This window comes from Ixodes scapularis, unplaced genomic scaffold (assembly GCF_016920785.2).
Source record: "Ixodes scapularis isolate PalLabHiFi unplaced genomic scaffold, ASM1692078v2 PGA_scaffold7__128_contigs__length_106722199, whole genome shotgun sequence".
In the NCBI taxonomy this organism is placed as follows: domain Eukaryota; kingdom Metazoa; phylum Arthropoda; class Arachnida; order Ixodida; family Ixodidae; genus Ixodes; species Ixodes scapularis.
In genome coordinates, this window is record NW_024609882.1 from 106,203,934 (window position 1) to 106,216,801 (window position 12,868).

Here is a 12,868-nt window from a genome sequence, read left to right on the forward strand (position 1 = left end):
GCTTCGATTTCAGCACATGCTTGTTGCCCTCTGTAGTGCTTTTGTGCGCGCGCACGATCGTTTTTTCGAAGGTAGCAAGCTCTCGCTGGAGGCGGTGCTTTTACTGGTGATCTCACGCTGGAAAACACTTAATAAAAAAAAAAAGTACTTTATTTGTACTCGGGGGGGGGGGGGGGGGGGGATTTTCGTACAGGGCCACAAAAGGCAATGCTGCCCATACCGGAAAGAAGTTGTGTACCCAACCTGGGGCACGTAAATGCATTCATATGCATAAAAAAAATTAGAGGAGAAAAAATAATCAGTTTGCTCCACTGGTCAGGCAGCATAGCATGTTCCTGTTCGCAAAATTCGCATGACACACGTTTCGATGTATGTCACGATAGAATGCTCAATACGCCGACTTTCGATGCTGGTGAACTCATAATTATCTGCTCACTACGTTTTGCAGGGAGCATGTATGCTTTTTCAACTATTAAATGCGCAGTGTACGTTTTGATCAGTTGGCTATTTACTCTCAATTTCAGCTTGTCCCTGACCGTCGTATTTACAATGGGAAGTGCACTTGCAAAGCAGGGTACCCTGGCACATGCAAGCATGCTGCTGCCATGGCACTGTGGATTAATGAACAGCAGCCCCTGTCCAAAACAGAACTGCGACAGGCTTGGGGACACCCATCTCGAAAACCCAACATCGATGCAAAAGAGTCGATTGAGGAACTGTTTAAACGTAAGCCTCATATTGTTTGCTAATGGCCTGAAACTGAGATTTCATTCTGGTATTTGTACCTGTAATTGCATTCTCTGCCAGTTGTGTTCCATGATGTCATTTGTATCTAAACAAGTTGCACTTCGCAGGTATAAAGGAGCTGTTTGTCGACGGGTCACGGCCTGATCAAGTCCCACCATCATATGTCCTAAACCAATTTCCAGAAATCGCATGCCCTCACAACGACATGGCACAAATTAGTTCCATGAACACTGCTGAAAGGGAGGCGAAATCTGTGATCTCGGATGTCTTAAGTGCAGTATTTCACTAGATAGAGCTTGTACGCCTGGAAAAAATTATGATGTGGGAAAAGTGCATGCTTCTTTATCACGCAAGGACTGTAATTTTCGAGTCGTCCATTGCATTGAGACTCGTCTGTTGCAACCTAGAAGAGTAGATGACGCCAGCCGAGGGAGAACTGTATTCCTCCAAAGTGGCGTCCACGCAGCAAGGTGCCGAGTGCATTGCTGTGGACACAGTGCTTCAGGCAGGCTTGAAAAGGCATGTCCGTTTTAATTTTTCGATGAAAACATATGACCTCGTTACGACCTTTTGTTCTGTGAAGTTGGTATTATGCAATAAATATGTACAGCGCAAAGTAATCAAATTTTCAATGTGGTCTTTACATCCAGGTGGTTCAGCGAACGTGAAATCAGGCTGTCGAGCTCCATCGCCCACAGAGTCGTCGCTCGAAGGCGGCCATTCGACACCCTTGCCCAAAAGCTACTTCACCGAAAGCCATTCGCTGGGAAGTCTGTGACTTATGGTAACATGATTAAACAGTATTCACATGCACCAAGCCCAAATTTGGTAGTATGCTTATTTTGAGTGACATCCTTATCCTGTTTATCTTTATTAGGACGAAAGACAGAAGGTGAAACCAGAGAAGCATTTGAGAAGAAGGTTGGTGTGTTAGTTGCACAGGTGAGTGAAATGCGCAACTATGCTCTGTTTCACCATCAAGCGCCTTTCACACACTTGAAACTGAGTAGGACCGAGGGAGACAAGACCAGTTTTTAAGCGTCTTGCGGCGGCGTAGCACCTGCTCCGCAGCAGTGCATCTGGTCCTATGCTGTCACAAGAGGCTTCAAAACTGGTCTTGTCTATCTCGGTACAAGTCGGTTGCAAGTGTGTGAACGGCACTTAAGTCAGAGCAGTCAAAGGCTACGTGACATACCGTACCAACACAAAAAAGTGCAAGGTGCAACACGCACATAGGAATGATAAACACAGCGACGCTGTGCTTTTGCAGGCTACACCGGCTTGCAGTGTTTTTGTGCTCTGACATAAGCTGAAAAAGGCATAGTGAAGTTTATTTCACTTTTGCAGCAGCATTGAGCCATAAAGTTTACGTCGAATTTTAATAGCCAAAAGAAATTTTGAATGCAGAGGTGCTCGTTATGGTAAGATTCAAATCGTTGCATGACAGACATACAAGTATTACTTGGTGCTTTCCAAGCAGTTTTCTTCATTGAAATTGTATGCAAAACTCGGAGAAAGTGTTATTGGCGAACAGTTTCCTGCTACATTTTCTATTACATTTGTGTCCCAAACTTTTAGTTGTTGCTTTTTTTTGCCTATTAAAGTTCTATTAAAAAAGTGTGTGTGAGTGTGCATGATCACCCTAATGTCACAGCCAATATAAACCCAGGTTGGCTTGATTGTGCACTTGAGGCAGCCATGGCTGTGTGCCAGCCCCGACGGAATCAAGACCAGCGACGGGACGACACTGCTCGAGATTAAGTGTCCCTATACAAGGAAAAACAACGTTCTTATTGATTCGAGCAAGGAAGAAAGCTTTGTCAAGCACATAGCGTATGAAGAGGGGCGTCTGATGCTGAAGAAGCGCCACACACACTACACGCGGGTACAAATTGCGATGTACGTGACAAAGACTAGCCAGCGCTTCTTTTACGTGTACTCGTCGAAGCATGATGTCACCATACTTGTCGAGCGGGATGAAGGTTTTCTTTCGGAGGCTGTCCCCAGGCTCGAGCTCTTCTATTTTAGATACTACTTGAAGGAGCTCATTCAGTCCTAGACTCCGAGGATGCGGATCAAGACAGAATGAGGTTATGCAAGCTTTATTTTATACGAGCCAAATCTAAAAAGCAAAAGTAAGCCAATTTTCGCTGAAGTCTCGATTTTTTTTTCTTGGGGGGAGGGGGGTAAATACCTTGTTTTTTAAAGCTTTTGAGGTGTAAATATCTAGTTTCTTAAACCTTTTCTACCTAGATAATTATTTTTGTAAAAACAAATTATGGCCATGAAACATTTGCATATATCTTGGTTTCCCTTTTCGTCGGTTTAACAAAAAACTCAATATACTAATCAAATAAAAGTGTTGTGATAGCTGTCAAGTGGATATGAAGGATTTTATTTTGAGTTGTCTCAAAGATTGAGCATTTTTTTATTCTTCTACACCAAGGATCTTTTTTGTCACAGGTACTTCTTGAGAACTCATATTCAATGCGAAATCTGCAATAGTTCTTTTGTTTATAAGTGCCAATAAAATCGACACACAATGTTTTGTGTAAACAATATTTCGGGAGAGATACTTATCGCCGTGAACACCTTGCCAAGTGTTGATTGCTGGAGAAATTTGCATACCTACAGCCATTGAGTATCACATAAACAGTTTGATTTTATAATATTTATTGGATGCACAAATTACATATTTATCAGATTTCATGCGTAACTAAAACACCATACAAAAAGCAAGCTCATGCATGCTTATAGAGATGGTGAGCACATATGCGCAATAGCAGACAGGAAACCGAAATTACCGCTTTTGCAACATTCAGAAAATCATTGTGCATCCCCGAATGTCAATAACTAAAACCATACACAGCAATGTCGTGCAGCGTTATAAAAATAATGAGCCCATATGCCCATAAGGAGACAGAAAGCCAGAATTGCCTCTTCCATAGCATTCAATCCATCATTATGCAACCCCAATTGCCATGTAGGTGCACGAGACTTGTAGCATACACATATAAGCAGGCGGCATTTCCACTAGTTCATTCATTAGGTTACAAACATCGAGTCAGTGGTCTTGCTGCACTGGACAAATGCCCACCTTAAATTTCCTCACCTTGGTGGTGCACAGGAGCCGAGTCAATCCCTCAATGCACTCCCACTCTACTAGTGCAAGGACAGCGTCTCTGAAGCTATAAACTTTCACAAACATGGTGCACAAACACAGAAGTTAATAAGCTATTTCTGTTCATCTGAGTAATGCTTATATAAGCACACATTTGGATAGCTAGAGGTTTGCTAGACAGTTGCTTCTATTTAAGTATGCACAACTAGACCCACTGCATATGAGAGCCTGCTCTATGCACTATCACTTCAGGCACGGAAGTTTGCCATATTGCTTAAATATATTTTGGTGGTCAAATCGTATTGGAATCTTGCCCAATATATAGGTAGTACTACCCAGGCAAGAGCCATATGGTGGCCAATAATAAAGTTAAAGCTGTTTTTATTTTTTTTGCACTCTCCACTTAACAGAGTGGCGGTACAAAACAGCAGGCATGGTCTGTTATGACGAGTGCGCATTTACTTCTCCAGATACAAGGTGCACAGAACAGCCGGTTTTCGGTCTTGGCATCGAACAAGTTCCATTCCCTATAATTGGCCGTTTTTATGTAAAGTTTGTGCAAGTCACACCTTTGTATAACTCGCACTTCTCAGTTAAGCTCATACTATAAATGAGCAGATATTCAGCAGCTCAATATTTCGCGATTTCTTGAACATGCCTGTTTGCGAGATGTTTTGTGGGCACAAATTTATGCGATCCAGAATGGTGTATTTTGTAGTTGTCACATAGGAACTGTTTGTTTGCGAGATCAATCTTTTACAAATTGTCTTCAATCTGCAACTGTTAGGTAAAAAATAAATAAAAGGTTCCTAAGGGTTCTCAAGTTAGTTCACAGGCTGCGAGATGATAATGTGTGGCTGAAGGTTGTCCAAAACGCAGCACATGTGGAAAATATCTCCCATTGCTGGTATCAGTGAAATGGGAACTCGGTGTTTCAGGATGTTGTAGAGCTTAATTTTTTTAATCATCCTCTTCACATGAATGCGCACCGAAGCCTTTGCGTAGGTCTCTTCAATTTTCTCTTGAGTAAATGGAACATTGCTTCCCGCCGAGAATGGCGGCATTACAAGGATGACCCCCCAAGTCGGCAAGAAATACTCGAATGCCAGGAAATCCCTTGTCTGCGAGAACCATATCGTCGCTTTTGAGCACACTCAAAAATCCAGAGTTTAGTGTGATGTATGCGTCTAAACATCGATCACCGTGCGGTTTGGACCTGAACACCACCATTCCATTGGGGATGATTCCAACAAGGAATTTCAGTGTGTAGCCTCCTTTGTACGAGGAGTGCAATACATGCTGCTGCCTAATGTTGGGGGGTGTCTCCGTTTTAGAGCGCAGCTCTTAGGCGCCCGTTTCCGGCTTGAGCGGCGTCGCCGTCGCCGTAACCAAAGTCACCCCAAGGTCACGTGACCCCCCCTCCCCGAGGTCACGTGACCCCTATGGTCACGCGACCCCCGATGACGTCATCGTCACTGATGACGTCACCGGCATCCGCATTATCATCGTCATCATCACTGATAACGTCATCAGCGACGTCACTGATGACGTCACCGTCATCCGCATCGTCATCATCACTGATGACGTCACCGACATCAGCATCGTCATCATCACTGTTCACGTCATCAGTGACGTCACTGATGTCGTCACCGGCATCCGCATCGTCATCATCACTGATGACGTCACCGACATCCGCATTGTCATCACTGTTGACGTCATCAGTGACGTCACTAATGACGTCATCGGTATCCGCATCGACATCGTCACTGATGACGTCACTGATGACATCAGCGGCATTGTCATCGTCACGTGACCCCCTCCCCGAGGTCACGTGACCCCTATGGTCACACGACCCCCCGATGACGTCATCGTCACTAATGACGTCACCGGCATCCGCATTATCATCGTCATCATCACTGATAACGTGACCCCTGGGGGGTCACGTGAGCCCCCAAGGTCACGTGACCCCCCAGGTCACGTGACCCCCCGGTATCCTTCCCTCCTCCTCCTTAAGAGCTGCGCTCTAATTCGGCGTTACAGGGAGTTGTAAACGGCTTTCACTTTTTTATTTCTGTGCAATCTATAATCAGAGTGTACTCGGGAGAGTCTTCCTAAAAACAAAGCGGCCGCGCCAGCTTGATGTTGCTCACAGGAGGCTTGCTCATCCCATCTCTAGTGACCTCTGTCAAGGTGCAGAGCACAGCATAAAATGTACGGTAGGCAGTGGTCTCGTGGACTCTGAACAAAGTTGCAACAGCGCTAAACGATATTCCGAGTTTCATTTTTGTGAAGAAGATCAGCATTTTGTTTTCTACTGTAACGTGACTCCCCCGGTCTCGAACCGTGGGCAGTAGGCAAAGCAATGAAGCAAACATATTGCCGTCGACACCGCACAAGCTTGGCAGTTCATCTGGGCTTTGCTTTATGCCAGTAGTTCTCAACCATCGATGTTTCGCGGACCCCTTGTGGATCGGCGGAGATGATGGAGGACCCCGCTTGTGCTGAAAGGAGGGAAAAGCTATAGGTTGGATATAATAATGATTTAATAAACGCATATGACTAACAGCTAGTGTGAAATAGACTTCCTTTATTGGCAAACACACGAGAAAATTCGCCCGAAAAAGCATGTTCTTGCATGAGGCCCAACTCCCAGGGTTCCTTGAGCTGCTCCTGTTCAGATGGGGCAGGCTGGCCCACAATTTTGGCTATATTGTTAAGAAGAACCTGGCTACTGTAGTACAGTTGAACACTTGTACAACTAAATGTTTGGCACCATAAAACCACTCCATTTTAACAGTCACTTCATTGTAGACATTGCCCTGGTTTAGACAGCAAGCTGAGTGGGGCCAGATCATCTTTGCTAAACAGGCCATTTAGTAGTAGAGGTCTTCAACTGTCAAATGCCCCACCCTGGTTTCTATTTTTATTTTCCAATGCCTAAAAGTTGCATGGCCCGAGTCAGAGACCTCTGCAAAAAACAAAGCAAGCTACGAGGGAAGGGAAGTGAAGTGTAGGGACCAAAGAAAACGGTCATCTTTGACTCAGTCAGCCCACACTGCAATAATAGGTTTAACAGCCTTCAGGGTTTAGAAACAAACATGATTTAGAAACAAACATGAAGGTCGCGAATAGTTTTAGTCACCAAATCAATCCCAAATAAACAAGCTCGTAACCAGAAACGTTTTGCCATTGACCCTACAACATTTTTAGCTTTCTCCTGCTGTGCACCAAAAGTGAGCCCACTCCTTACTTTTGCTGCTCTTGAACTTTGTTCGGCTATCTTTTGTTATTACTTTACTTACCGTGCTGCACTCTCTGATGAGTTGGTCCTCTTCAATGTCCATCGAGGACCACTCTCCTTCCTGATTAGCAGGATCAGAGAGCTGTGAAAGAAGTAAAACGTAGAAAATGAGCATGAACCCCCTGGTTTTCAAACTAAATTAATGAGCAGGGAACAGGCTTCAATAAATTTGCCATGCCTGTGACCTTTTTTTTTTATTTTTTGCAAACTTACACTATGATTTTCAACACTGGATGTTGGCTGGCACGTAGGACTTGATGTCGGCGGCATGCTGGTGGAAACTTGGCTCGGTGCAGTGCTTGATGCTGTGGCTGCTGTGCTCGATTTCATGACGGCCGTGCTTGATTCGACGGCTGTGACTGATGTTGTGGCGGCCGTCCCTGATGTGACGACCGTGACAGGTGTTGTGGCGTCCGTGCCTGACTTTGAGGGATCACTGTGCAGCGCTGGAACTGCTGGTGCTTTTTGAAGTCTTTTGCGCCACCTGAGAATATCATACATGCGAATTGAGGCATGCTGGTACCTATTCATAGCAACAAGAAATGAAGGTTAGCAAATATTTAGAACCCAAAACTGATCAGCACGACTTTTAGTGCGAACACTACACTGGCGCTTTCTCGCATTTCACTAAAACAGTAAATTGAGGGAGGCAGTGTTATAGGACCTACATTGACATCTCAAATTAGCTCTTTTCGCTACACAACAGAGCGTTCGATGTGCTTCGAGCAGAAAAGAAAGCTATAATGGCTTGTGTGCAGGTTCTCCTACTCTTGCTCATTAACAGCAGCTTCCACGTGACAATAAATGCTGCATTTAGAAAACGACTACTCTACAGCTTGGGTGAAATGGATTGAATACACTTTAAACTGACCGCATAAATCGGTTTCTTAACTTATCGCGCTAGGATTTGTTACAGAGGTGCTCGAAGCTGGTGCATTCATTAATTGAGAGTATGAATAGATGAAACTTCTGGAGTCAAAGAAAGAAAATAAAAACTGGTTTTGTCAGTGGAAAAATTACCGCCAAGCCTTTTATCTCAAAATCATCAGAAAATTGTTGATGGCCATTCTGGCTTTTACAAAGATTGAAAAGATCGTGAGATGGAAAGAAAATAGAGTTGGCTTCTCTATTCTTCACTTTGGTTGGCACAAATAGACGCCACAGTAACGAAATATTCGTTTTGTGTACATGCAAGATATAGGAAAAGCTGTTTTTTTATTTTCTTGATTTACTCAGGTGAGCAATATTTCCACAATTTTAGTGAAAGCTTCCAGCAATTTAGTGCACCTGTGTAGCAAATCCCAGCGCGATAGAATAAGAAACCGATTTATGCAGTCAGTTTAAAGTGCGTGTAATCTATAGACACTTTAAACAAACCGCACCTGTCACACCGTTCCAGGCCACTTGATGAGTCGAACGGGAGCGGTCGTTTGTACGCCAGGGGAAAATGGTAGATACGTCAGCTGGATGGCCCACGCAGTTGCTCTTCTTTTTGCCGACGCATTGCCGGCTACACATCCTCGAGTTTTGTATCGGCTGCCAAGGCTTCTCATCGGGTCTGTTGAAATTAGCAAACACGAGTTGACGTGCCTTAGCAGACCAGTCTGGAGGGTGATAAAAACGAAAATCGCCTACTCAGTGCGCTGCGCGGCACGTATCCAGAGTTCCCTCTGCTCGACTTCGTGCAGTGTCGATGGAAACCTGCAGACGTTCACTTTGGGGTTGCGCCCTTCCTTTTCGTTACAGTTCACAACGCAACAGCGCTGTCAATGGTGACGTTTCGCGCTGCTTGTCGCCGGTTTCGACATGCTTGGACAAATAACAGCAGCTGCGTGTAAAAGTAAACAGCCGCCCGAACTAAGCCCGAACAGGTATGTTATCGCGTGGGGCGGTGGGGCCAGCAGGAATTGTACTACTGAGACGTTCTATCGCCCGCCACCGGAGGGCGCCGCGATACGTTCAAAGCTTCAGCGCAGGAGGCCTGTCGATGTCACACCGAATTCTGTAAGATCCACTGGCTCAAACAACAATGACAAAGAAAAAAAAAACACGTTACGACAAAGTTTGCGCTGGCCACCAGTCTGCAGGTGGCAATGTACAAACCAGGAATCGCTCGGAAGCTCGCGCATAAATGGCGCGGGCCCTTTCGAATAGTAGAGAATCCTCTCAACATCACCTGTAGGAACTGAAAGGTCCAATGGTGGGAGGACAAGATAGCTCATGTAAATATACGAAAGCCGGTGCACTTCTCCTGTCTCGACGATGAAACAACGCCAGGGGTAGGAGGTAGCCTGCATGTCGGCATTCCTCATATCACGTTGGAAGGCCAACAAACGCCGAATTTCACATAGATACCTCCACAGGCATCACCTGGCAGCACAGCCATGGGAACATGTATCGGAGCTTCTTCGGAAGCACCAGGCGGGCCGACTCCCGTGTGCGGCATGGCTATTCACTCAGGAGCCGAGAAGAAACAGTCAAGCGCAGACATAACCCGGGGAGAGGAAATTCTAGAGTAGATAAAAGCCATTTTTTTAGTATCAGGGTTGATTTTCGCGTCTTTTGTTTCTCCGGATTGGTTGTGAGTTACTACCGTCTGAGAGCGCGTTTTATTACTGGATAATATCCAGGGTTAACATATATATATTAGTGGTGCTGCTATGGCTTGTATTATTACTCGTGTATCATTGATGCATCTTCTGTGTGGTTGTGCGTGCGATTCTTTTTGGCAAACATTTAGGGAGCTGAAGGCCAGAATTTTCTCTTAAGAAATTATTTTTGAGACTGTGGCGGTTGTGACGTTCGTGGTGGCGAGGTACAGGACACGTGACGCGGGCAGGCCGCTTCGGATGACGTAAATGGTAAAGCCGGGGGGTGAGGCGGAAAAAAGCGGCTGGAGGACCGGGAAGGGGATAAGACGAAGGAGGAGAAGGGAGGGGAGAAACCGGACATGGAGAACAAGTTGGGACAGGTAGGGGGAAGCGAGCCCGAGCGGGAGGACGAGCCGAGAAAAGTGCCAAGGGGCGCGCTGGAAAGAGCACGGGAAAGAACGCACTATAAAAACAGTAATGGAAAAGCCACCCACTCGCTGGCGTCTGCTTCCCAAGCCCCCGAACCCTTGCAAGCCCGGATCGGCTGAACCGCTACCGTCAGCACTCCAAACACCAGAACCCTGCGAGCCCGACCAGAGAAACAAAACGGCAAGACCACCCGCTGGCGTCAGCGCCCTAAGCTCCCGGACACTCCGAACCCTGAGAAGCGCGGATCACCTCAATTACAAGGCTACCCGCTGGGTCAGTGCTCCAAGTCCGTGAACCCTGGGAGCCCCGAAACCCACTCGCCCATACATCAACATAGTAACGGACAGCCCGGGACAAAATCACTTCAGAACGCCACGACTGTCGGTGAGCTGAAGGCGGCACCGGCACCGGCTACTATTAGTATTAAACAGTAAGCGGAGATATCGTTTTCGCCTCGTCTCTCCTCACCTCAGCTGGAACCGTCACAACGCGTATGTGCCTCCCCTACTGGGATCGTCACAAGCTGTCTCTGGAAGGACAATCACTTACACTGTAAAAACTTTCCATAATTTTACAAACACTTCTGTCGTAATTCTGACGGACTCTGTGTCCGTTTCTTAGTTAACGGACATAAGATTCGTTTTTGGTGAAGTTGAATAAACTAGTATACTGTTGTGCGTCAAAGCGTACTATAGTAGAGGTTAAAAGCGTTGAAAGTGCTTTTATCGTTTAATCCTGCTAAAAGCGATTCCTTATAGTATAGAGGCCAAAGGCTACCAAGAACCCTATACTACACTGCAAAAGGAAATTAAGAAAAAGTCCTTAATTCACAGTTGTGGGCAAGTGTGGGCATCCTGGCGGCTCCCCAGCCCAGTTGCCCGACTGCGAGGAAAAGGTGCCGAACTTTTCCCGCGTGGCGGCGACGTCACGCCAGCCACGCGCACATCGGATGCGCCGCCTTGAAAAGGCAGATCAGAGGCAGCGCACGGGGAGTCGCTGCCTGGACTCAGGCGCCGCTGGTAACCATGTTAATCGTCTCGTCCATGTCCCAATAAATCTAGTTTCTCGTTGTTGAAACCGTTAGCTCCGTGTTATTCCTCCGGGTCGGGTATGCAGCAAGGCAAACCGACCACACAGTAAAGCACATGGGCACTGGTCTACCTTACTGAGAGTGAAGGTGGCGAGTTGCATGTCTACAGAAGTTTTGGAGCTTGTGATGATTGTTAGGAGGGTCCTGCATGAGTGCACACTAAGAGATTGCCAGAGCACTGAAGACCACATTAAGAAGCAATGCTGGGGCTCTACAGCAGGAAATGGTTGAAAGGCACCGGCACTATTCTTGCAAATAACACCCTTCAATTTTGTGTCGTGACCATACAGTTCCACAGCGTTGTCTAGTAGGCACAATAAGACCACCCGCTGGAGGGCCATACCTGAGATCAACTCTAGTCGTCCAGTGAAGGGCCAGGACTCCAGCCAATGTCAAAGCAGTGAGTGATCCGGAATGGGCTTAGCAGCCGAAGAATAGTGTACGTTGCTCTTTCCTGATCTCTTTAAATTGATCTTACGAGACCAACCTTATCGAAGTCTCATATGCAGCTGCAATACCCTAGGTGTGGCAGGACCAGGGCTTCGAGACGCACTGAAGTGTGCTCTCGCCTGTTCCATTTGATATGCAAAGTACGAAACCCAGTGTCCCGCATGTCTTGGACAAAACTGCCGCCATGCTGTGTAAAGAACCATACCTGGTTGTTTATAGTAGACCTTGATTATGTTTTTCTGCATACCTGCAGAAGACGTAATAAAGTTTGAGGAGAATTGAAAACAATATTTTGTGTCTGTTTTCCTGACCATTTGCCAGCACCTACGAGAGCACATTTGTTCCACGTGATTCCGCCATGTTATAAATAGGTTTATGAGTTTCGGAACGTCTTAAATAAGTTTAAGATAACCAACCCACCAGACGATCCCCATTTAGGGCTAGCGCATAATTTTCCGATTCGAATGGCACGTTCAAACGTGTGGTAACGTGCAAGGTCGAACGGACACCCATATCGAACGGGCACCTGTATCAAATGGGCACCGTTTCGAGTGGGTACCGTTTTAAACGGCTACCCGTATCCCATAATCAAGTTTGATCCAAACGGGCCGACAAGTTTGCACCCGTTTGATTTAAACGGGTCGACCAGTTTCCCACCCGTTTGAATTTCAAAGGGTTTTTTTCAGTAGGGCTTCGTTGCTTCTGGGGTCACCTGCTAATCGGCACCAGCATCAGGTCGTCCATTAAGAGCAGTGGAGTCGTTGGCAGGGAGGCATTATCACGATTAACAAGCATGTTGAGAACAGCTGGACTGAGCACACTGTCCCGTAAAACTGTCGAAAACTTGGGCCTCTGAAAATAGGTCCATGGTATACACTGCACTCTGAGCGGCTCAACTTGAAGACTTCTAGTATGCATACATTTAGTTAATTCTAGCGTTAATGTGCATCACTGGCTTGGTGGGCAAGTCGTAGGTCTCAGCTTTCACGAAAGCCAGGCAGCACGCAAAGCATAGCAGAACCTTCTCATGCTTGTGGGAGGTTCGAGCTCCAGGTAACGGCGTTGCCAAAAGGGTTATGGGAAAGTTACCACGACCAGCACAAATCTAGAGTTCTTAGCACGACCTTTCCCGTAAGTAG

The 12,868-nt window shown here is 46.2% G+C and overlaps 1 protein-coding gene and 1 pseudogene across 1 annotated transcript; one reads left to right on the top strand and one right to left on the bottom strand.

Annotated features, from left to right (window-relative positions):
- The first annotated feature begins 1,162 nt into the window (after positions 1-1,162).
- LOC121833207 lies at positions 1,163-2,806 on the top strand. The gene is made up of 4 exons (XM_042286334.1): positions 1,163-1,266; positions 1,398-1,531; positions 1,625-1,689; positions 2,417-2,806. The coding sequence occupies exons 1-4, from the start codon at positions 1,163-1,165 to the stop codon at positions 2,804-2,806; spliced, it is 693 nt and encodes a 230-aa protein (XP_042142268.1).
- A 1,883-nt stretch (positions 2,807-4,689) lies between these two features.
- LOC121833209 lies at positions 4,690-7,439 on the bottom strand (annotated as a pseudogene).
- Positions 7,440-12,868: the final 5,429 nt, after the last annotated feature.